Source organism: Sander lucioperca, chromosome 17 (genome assembly GCF_008315115.2).
Source record: "Sander lucioperca isolate FBNREF2018 chromosome 17, SLUC_FBN_1.2, whole genome shotgun sequence".
Taxonomy (NCBI): domain Eukaryota; kingdom Metazoa; phylum Chordata; class Actinopteri; order Perciformes; family Percidae; genus Sander; species Sander lucioperca.
In genome coordinates, this window is record NC_050189.1 from 27,847,150 (window position 1) to 27,856,738 (window position 9,589).

Consider the following 9,589-nt stretch of genomic DNA (forward strand, 5'->3'; position numbering starts at 1 on the left):
TATGGGTCTGCTACTGGCAGGACTGGGAGCTTTAACCAAACACTACGAGAGAGAATCTGAGTCTGAATCCATTATTACTGTCTGGGACCTTTCAGGATTCTTACTGGGAATACTGGGACTTCATTAAAACAGATCTTTAGAAGTTTCTCACTTCCCATAGGCTACTAAAAACAAACAAAGCCAACTTTGCAAATATTCTAGTCGAGTCTAGATGAATATGCTACTACTGAACCGTTTTCAAAAGTCGATTGGATGAGTTTCAGGTAAGTGTGATCTTCTTAGTGAATATTTTGCTACATGTAGGCTAGAAAGCGTAAAGCTGCGTGTTTAGGCATCACTACTCTGCAGGCTACTTGTTGAGAACTAGTTTTACAAACTGGCTTGCTGTGTCTGTCAGTGTTTCCGTGGTCGGACATACACCGATTACATTAGTTGGTCGTTTAGTTTTTATAGAAATCAAACCCATCTGGTTCATGTTCTGATATCAGCTCTCACTAAGACACTGGCTGGGTTTACATTACAGAGACGGCTGGGGGAATATCCGAGGTGTGGCTGGACCATATTCACTCAGTGTCAGTAACACAAGTGTTCCCGTCAACCTTTTTTTCGACGTTTTTGACGACTCAGATATAATTAGAAAAGTTGATCTACAGGAGAAGAAATAGTTGAAAGCAATACAGAAAATGCCTGAGAGCCTTACTGCTAAATATTCCATTATGTTTTTATATTTGTATTGTAATTTATTTATTTATTTATTTTTTAACCTTTATTTATTCAGGGGAGGTTCACTGAGAGGCAGCCTCTCTTTTGCAGGAACGCCCTGATCACATTCACACAGTTCCACATTCATACCTGGAAGCTGCCCAGTACAACCACAGTCTGATCTGCTGCCACTGAGCAGCTCCACTGGAGCGGTTGGGGTTAAGTGCCTTGCTCAAGGGCACCTCAGTGGTGGTAATGAGGGAGGAACAAGCGCTGTTCTTTCACTTTCCCCACCCAGATTTTATCCTATAGTCAGGCACGTGCACACATAGACATCAAAAGGGGCTTGAGCACCTGCCCTTTATCTTCCTCAATAGAAAGTGCCCTTTTTTGTAGATGCATGTTTTTTTTAATATAGCCTAAATATATTACTGTTTGATCATCAAACAGTAATATAATATAGGCTATATTCTTATGACCGTTATGATGATGATAGATATATAGCTCATTTGGCTGCACTGTCACAGATTAACAAAGGCCTAATTAAAAAAACAATCATTGGAGAACGAGGACAAATAAACAGACTGTATGTGTTCTCTCTCTGTCCTGTAATAAGTGAACTCTGAGCTCATGTGTTTGTGACTCTTCACCTCTGTCTCCTCTCACAGGGAGAAGATGATCTGCAGCATCCTGCTGCTCATCATCCTGACCTCCTGTGTCTCTGGTTAGTTTACAGCTTCACTTTATTATCCACTAACACTAAACAAAGAATCACTAAAGTGTCCACAGAAACATGTGGAGATGGAGTTTAAAGTTGTCAGTGTGTCTGCTCCTCACTTTCCCTCTCTGTCTCCTCAACAGGAACATTTGTAGTGAATGTGACCCAGACCTCCTATCAGGCAGAGGAGAACCACGACATCACACTGGAGTGGACCTTCACAACCAACCCTCACAGTTCCTCCAACTCTCTAAATATCTTCTGTGAACTGTTAACTGATCTCAGACCCTCAGTCCTGTTTGATCTCCATGAAGGAGTTGAGGTCCCAGAGTCTCAGGATGAACAGTTTGCAGGACGAGTCCAGTGGGACAAAGACGTCCTCAGAGAAGGACGACTCAGACTTCATGTGTCCAGACTCAGGACTGAAGACTCGGGACTGTATGTGTGTGACGTGATCTTAAATTATTGGAGTAGCTCTGGTAAATGTCGGCTCAATGTCACTGGTAAGTTGATTCACAAGGACTTTCTTAACGGGTTCAATTCAGTAGAATTAGTCAAATGTTCCCCTTCACATGAATGAAACAGATGTGTTTGGTCTCTTTACAGCAGCGAGGGATCGGCCTGAACCTGAGACACCAAACACAACAAGTCCACCAAACACAACAAGTCCACAACAACAGGAGAGTCAGGGGAGGAGTTACCTCTTATATTTACTGTTGGAACTGTTTAGAATATCATTCGGTCCACTGTTGGTTTTTCTCCTGTATGTTTTGTTTTATTCTTACTTGTCATTAAAAAAAAAGAGAAATCAACATCCCTACTTAAAGAAAAGATACAGGTCAGCAGGGGCATCAGTGGCTACAGTTTAATCAACAACTTGAATGAGATAAAACTGTTAGAATCCAATTTTATACCACAGGAAATCCTAGTTCCCCATTTGCTTGCATGTTACAATTTGATTAATCTGAAACACATCTTTCCTTTATATTCTTTAGTCAGTGACCGTGATTCATATTACACAACTGATAGACAATAATAATAATGGAGGAAAAGATCATCATCATCATCTTCTTCCGCTTATCCGGTAACGGGTCGCGGGGGCTTTAACTTTAACACACAGAGCTTTAACCTTTTCTTCTGTAATGGTCACTTTAATGTACTGGTTCTGTTGTATTATGGTCTGTTACTACCTGTCTCTCTGTCATTGTAAAGCTGTGAGGAGTTAACTCTGGTGATGATGATGAAGAGAAAGATCTAAATGATGAAGAACTAAATGTTTGTTTCATCTGATGTATGATCTGATTCATTCATTTTTTACACACTGAAATGTTTCTCATGTATTTCAATTCATCACTAACAAATGAAGACGTTCAACTGAAGGAATCTTTTGACTAAATAACTAAATAAAGTTATTTAAATGTTATTAATTTAAATGTTCTTTGCTGACTGATATCTGAAAATGTTGCAGCTCTAACTGATCATATTGAACTTCTGATGATTTGTTGAATTGGAACCACGAATGGGAGAAAGTAAACGGGTCACTTTTAAAATCTACTTTTCCTTTTCTTATAGACTCACATTCACTGACTGAATCAACTTATTTAAACATTCAGAGTGTGTATATATATATATATATATATATGAAAACAGCCACACAATACATTTACAGTAAAAAAAAAGCAAGGGATAGTTTGCATTATAGAAAACAATATTCATTTTTTGTGGTTAACAACAAAGTCAGAAATGCTTTACAGAGTCAGAAGTGTTTAGCAGAAGACTAAGAAGATTGTCCACCTGTCCACCAGGTGTCCTCAGACTCTCCTCATCCTGATCACCTGGGTCTCATTTCCCAATCACCCTGTCAGCACATATACCAGACCTGGTCCTGGTTGGTCCATGTGGTGTCGGGCCTTTGCTCTGCAGCCTTCTGAATGTGAGTTTAGTCAAGTTGTTTATTGATAAACTGAGTTATTATGATTGTAAATCCCAGTAGCTCATTATGTAACAGGCTACCAGTGAAGTGTTCTATCTCTGAGCAACATACCCAGTGGGTATATAATGAGGCCGTCTGTCTCTGCCTGCAGGAACACAAATGATAGCAGCAGCCCCATGTTGGCCCACTACAGCAGCTCTGATGGAGAGACGTCCACCTTGTTAAGGAAACACTCAGCAGCAGCACAACTCATCACATATGTGAAGAAGGTTCAGGACACTTTGATGAATTACACAGAAGAGTTTAATGAACCAGGCAGTACAGTTTAACCACCATGTGTTATTGTGCAGTGTCGTCCTAACTCTCTGAAGTTCCTGTCCTCCTGAAGGAGGATTTAAACTCATGCTGGAGGTGTTACGTTTAGCTGAACCTTTAAGGTAAACTAAAATGATGCTGGCGTCTAAAACACAGATGCTAAAGACTAGTTCAGTCTTTCAGTCTCAGTTCAGTTATTGCTACCAGCCATTACAAACAGGTATTTAATGGTTGTAATTTAAAAAAAAAAAAATCCATATAGTTCATCCCCAGCTGTATAGGCATGTTTAAGAAATAAAGGGCAACTTTTTCCACTAAGCAGTGTTGTAATGTAACAACGTACAAATACTTTGTTACTGTACTTACTCTAAAAATTAAGTACATTTCAGATACTTTAAGACTTTTAATCAAGGACTATTCTAAAAGGAGACTTTAACTTGTACCAAAGTCATTTTCTTGTAAGATACTTTATACAAGATGCCACTAAGGCCAACAGTGGAGTTGTGTCTGGACTGAATTCAGCAGCCAGGCCTGTCAGAGAAGGAGAGGAGCTGTCTGTCAGCAGAGGTCCCTGTGAGAGGAAACAGAGGACAGGAGTCCTATTATCAGAGAGAACATCTGCAGTCTGTCTTCATTCAGTCATTACAACAGCTGATCCTGTCCTCCATCCTCATTATTAGTAGGGCTGGGGTTAACACATTGATTTTCTGATTCAAATCAATCTTTTATGAATGATCCGATATCGATTCATAAAATCCAGAGACGGATCTTTTAAGAGGCTCCTTTTGAAACCTAGACTGAAGATATTTGTATCTAATGAAACTAGAAGACTTAAGGAATCCATGTCAGGCTAAATAATGTTCAAAAGTTAGGCAAAAAAATGGTTTTAGGTGGTTTAATAACTAAACAACTCTTATGTTTGGCATACGTTTTTATATTCAGAATAAGCTGCACATAAAAAGTAAAAACAGGAAAGTAAAGTAGATTTCCCTCTGAGACAGGAAGTCAAGTAAATACCTCAAAATTATACTTTCACACTTTGTCCTGAAAACACTATTGGCCGAGAGAATAAATACAGGATTAAAACACGTTGTCCTGTTATTTATTATCTACTGGAAGATCATAAGAAGTTTTAAGATCAAATACTGGAGGAAGTTTTTCAAGTGAAATAAAATGTTTCAATGAATCGATGTTCTAATCTGCGTCGATAACTTCAGAGTTGGTGTTATCATGTTAAGAGGGGGGGCATATCATAGTGGGGGGTCTGGCTGTCCTCCCCCAGCGTTATTTTGAGCGTCAAAGACTTAATATCCTGCATTCAGATACACTTTTATGCACCAATTTACGGTGGAAATACCTTTATTTAGTCTATATGAAGAAGAAAAACACAAATAACAATTCAAAATATATCAAAAATATAATGTAAAGTATGTTGTTTCGTGTCATTGGTCATGTTTAAGTGGGTATATGGACATCCTGGAGCTTTCTTAGTGGGTATACTGCATACAGTGCGCAACAAAGAAGTGCAGCTCCAACAGTTTGTTGCATTCAGTAGCGGAGTGGCAATCGGGAGAGTCGGGACTTTTCCCGGTGGGCCGGTAGTTTCGAGGCCGTGAGGGCCGGTCTGATGATAGTTAAACATCGCAAGTTCTCAACAACACCATCCGGCGGCCTGGTGTGCGGCCGCTGCCCGCTGGTCAAACTGAGCAGCCTCCCTCTGCTCAACCCGTCCGGCGGGCCGCAGCAGCCTCTTATTTCAACACTAACACAGTTACAGGCGCCATACCGCGCCGGAGCTCCGGAGCTCGAGCAGCCACCAAGCTGATCGCGGTTACTGTCAGTTCAACTTCTCATCTCCAGTCCTATCTGTGTTTGTGAGAAGTGGCGCTGTCCTGAGTTGGAAGATTGGCTACTTGTTTTTTTTTTAAAGGGCGTGCGCCGGTGAGCACCCACGGAGGGAAACATAAATCCGCGCCTATGAAGTGCAGGTCCCAACCATGGCTAGGATTTTCAGAAATATAGGAGGGGGGGGGGGAGGATCAGTGGATCAGTGAGCGTCTAATGATGAAAAGCCAAAGAGTGAAAAGGGAAAGGTGGCGCTGAGAAAGTCAGACTCAAAAGGAAACAAGGGATCGTATTGCTGTGCTGTGTGTTGTTCATTCATTCACCGGACCATCCATTTTGTTCTTTATTGAACTATTTTTATGTAGCCTATGATTTTTTATTTTATTGTCAGACTTGTTCTGATTTCCAGTAGTCTATAGTTGATTAATGACAGAACAAAGTGTTCTCTGTGTTCTTCTAGATATTAGTTCGGATGATATCAGGAGAAAAGGCGGAAGTGAGATTTTATAAAGTGCGCAACACATAAACGCAGCTTCACCAGTCTGACTTGTTTCCTTTTTAATCTTCAGAGTTTTCAATAACAAACATATTCAGAGTTCTACCAGCAGCAGATGAATCAGGGTCATAAATACATCAGTTATTATTATCTGGATCAACTCTCACTGCTAAAGGGTTAAACTGTCTCGAGACAACACTGAAACACATTATTCCCATTTATTCACCTGGACAATATACTTCATATAACTACTAACTATTAATAACTAGTATTGGTATTTATAATGTAATAATGTTGCAATAACAGAACAAATCTGTCTTTTCTATCAGAATCCAATAGGTCATCGAGTATAATTAATAAACTTTGAACGTCGTTTGAACAAATCAATCAGTTTGTTCCTGCAGCTTCTGTTTGGATTATCTGAAAGAGTTTAGAAAGCAGAGATTATCAAATGAAGACGAGGACAGATATCAGCTGTTTAACACCTCCCCCTGAGTCTCTTCTGTCCCTCACACAGCAGCAGCAGCATATCAACATATACACACAGCTGGAAGGTCGAGACTAAAGCTGACTTTCTTCTTTTAGGGAACGGCACATGTTCACACAGATAATAACTCCTAAAAACAGCACGATCATTAAAATCATAAGATCACAGTAATCCCGATCGGTTAGAGTGCTACACCAAGTCCTTAAAAACAACTTCAAGTCCAGGTTCGATAACTAAAATCCCCCAAAGTTGATAAAAACGGGATAGACGTCCAATCATCGCGGAGCCTCTGACCGGTAGACAGCAGCTGGACTCCAGCAGCAGCAGCAGCAGTGGTGGTGAGACTGGAGGAGGACTGTTTCTCAACCAGATCATACGGTCCTAACTTCCTGCTCATAGATTTCTTACTGACGGTAGATGAGGCGATAGTCTATGTGCAAAAAAACCTGGAACCAAATCAGTCACTCGCTACCGAGCTCCACCCACCCAACTCTAGTGCACGACGCGCCCCTCTCCTTCTTCGGTGGTCCAGCTCCGCCTTCGCATAGATTTCTTACTGACGGTAGATGAGGCGATAGTCTATGTGCAAAAAAAACTGGAACCAAATCAGTCACTCGCTACCGAGCTCCACCCACCCAACTCTAGTGCACGACCCGCCCCTCTCCTTCTTCGGTGGATCGCAGTATAAATATGCCCGATTTTAGAAGCCTTTGCACAGTGCAACTTAACGATCATTCTTACATGTAGCCTGCTGTACTTGTAGCCTACATACTATAGGTCTACAGCTCCACTTCATATGACGCATTGTTCTGGAGAGATGCTGATTGACAACATGAGGTTTGTGTTACTGCTGTGATATTTTATGTGTTTTTATCTAACATGAGACTGTACCTCATCAACTGCTTCTGATTCAGAGATTATGAACTCTGAGCTCATGTGTTTGTGACTCTTCACCTCTGTCTCCTCTCACAGGGAGAAGATGATCTGCAGCATCCTGCTGCTCATCATCCTGACCTCCTGTGTCTCTGGTTAGTTTACAGCTTCACTTTATTATCCACTAACACTAAACAAAGAATCACTAAAGTGTCCACAGAAACATGTGGAGATGGAGTTTAAAGTTGTCAGTGTGTCTGCTCCTCACTTTCCCTCTCTGTCTCCTCAACAGGAACATTTGTAGTGAATGTGACCCAGACCTCCTATCAGGCAGAGGAGAACCACGACATCACACTGGAGTGGACCTTCACAACCAACCCTCACAGTTCCTCCAACTCTCTTTCTATCCACTGTAAACTGTATACTGTCCTCAGACCCTCAGTCCTGTTTCATCTCCATGAAGGAGTTGAGGTCCCAGAGTCTCAGGATGAACAGTTTGCAGGACGAGTCCAGTGGGACAAAGACGTCCTCAGAGAAGGACGACTCAGTGTCCAGACTCAGGACTGAAGACTCGGGGCAGTATGTGTGTAAAGTGCACACAAGTTATGGGAGTAGCTCTGGTAAATATCGGCTCAATGTCACTGGTAAGTTGATTCACAAGAACTTCCATAACAGGTTCAATTCAGCAACTTTTTGTTTTGGATAAATAAAAACCTGAGAATTTAAAAGTGAAAAAATCCACGATCCTTACACTTCCTTCTCTTATAGTGAAATGGTTTCCTTCACATGAATGAAACAGATGTGTTTGGTCTCTTTACAGCAGCGAGGGATCGGCCTGAACCTGAGACACCAAACACAACAAGTCCACCACAAAAGGAGAGTCGGGGAAGGATCGGACTTTACTGTGGACTGACAGCAGCTCTGCTGACTGGTTGTTTCTGTTTTTTCAGACTCTTTCTGTCTAGAAATCAAGATTTCTACTCAGAGAAAAGTTACAGTTCTGCAGGTGGATCAGTGGAAACAGTTTAATCAGCAACTATAATGAGACAAAACTGGTAGAATCCAGTTCCATACCACAGAGCCCCCCATTGTCTGTCAGGTTACAACTTTGATTCTTCACACACACATCAGCAAAATCAACACAAACCAACTGAAAAGTGGATTGAAACACATCTTTCCTTTATATTCCTCAGTAAGTGACTGAGTGACCATTGTTTCCTCCATCATTTGTGTCTGTAACTTGTTAGACAGATCTGAATATTGAAATACTCGCCTCGTATTCCACACAGGATACAGCTCATATGTGCAATTTTTCAAACCTTTTTCATTTAAACTTCTACCAGACCTTATATATACAGCTTTTACTTTAACACATAGAGCTTTAAGCTTTTCTTTTTGTAATGTGCACTTTAAACTGAAATGTACTGCTTCTGTTTTATTATGGTCTGTTACCTTCTGTCTCTCTGTCATTGTGAAGCTGTGAGGAGGAGTTAACTCTGGTGATGATGATGAACAGCAGCAGAAGAAGAAATGCTCCATGTCTGCCTGCAGCTTTTTATTGACCTTTATCAGCTGAGACTCTGGTTAAGAGTCTTGTCTTGTGTAACTGAAACTGTAACTTCACCTGCCAAAGACAACGAGAGTTAACTTCTCCACTGCCATCATCCAGTCCATCTTCACCTCCTCCATCAGCGTCTGGTACGCTGCTGCCACCTCCAAGGACAAGGTCCCCCCCCCCTAGATGTTACACGTTACATTACCGTACATCCTGGACTATAACCTGTCCATTGCATAAACTATCTCTCCTGAACTATTGCATATTCCCTCAACATCTGTTCACATCCTGCACTAAACCATTCAGCCTTCTTTTCTTATTGTTAACTGTAATATTGTTTGGTTGTTATTGTTTATTTTACATGTATTGGTCATTTATTTATATTTATATATGCACCGTCCCCCAAGACAATTATCTTATGTTACTTACCTCGCAATAAATCCTTTCCTGATTCTGAACTTAGTCTTTCTGTTTTTAATCATGTCCATTTCTTCTGTTATATTTCTATGTTATTCTTTCAGTCTCATCACTTGTAAATATGAAATATGTTGGGTAGGGTACAGGCTGTTAGAATTGATTCAGTTGTGTAGCTGATCAGGAACTACAAAGTAGTACAAAAGTATTTAAGTATTTAGTTATTTTTGTTTCCATTTGCAATATATTCA

At 40.7% G+C, this 9,589-nt stretch overlaps 2 protein-coding genes across 4 annotated transcripts in view; both read left to right on the top strand.

Moving 5' to 3' along the window:
* Positions 1–9,589, top strand: part of LOC116041925 — an 85,731-nt gene that overhangs the window by 8,515 nt on the left and 67,627 nt on the right. Inside the window, exon 3 of one of the 3 annotated variants that reach the window (XM_035994349.1) lies at positions 8,190–8,402. The exons of the other annotated variants lie outside the window; for them this stretch is intronic. Coding sequence (XP_035850242.1) covers positions 8,190–8,398 — 209 coding nt within the window. The 3' untranslated portion in view covers positions 8,399–8,402. Of the gene's footprint in view, positions 1–8,189; positions 8,403–9,589 lie in introns of those variants that run through there. 3 annotated transcript variants of the gene reach the window in all.
* On the top strand, positions 15–2,441 carry LOC118493675. Its single transcript, XM_035994343.1, has 5 exons — positions 15–263; positions 1,371–1,426; positions 1,564–1,923; positions 2,027–2,270; positions 2,314–2,441. The coding sequence occupies exons 1-5, from the start codon at positions 253–255 to the stop codon at positions 2,381–2,383; spliced, it is 741 nt and encodes a 246-aa protein (XP_035850236.1). The 5' UTR covers positions 15–252; the 3' UTR covers positions 2,384–2,441.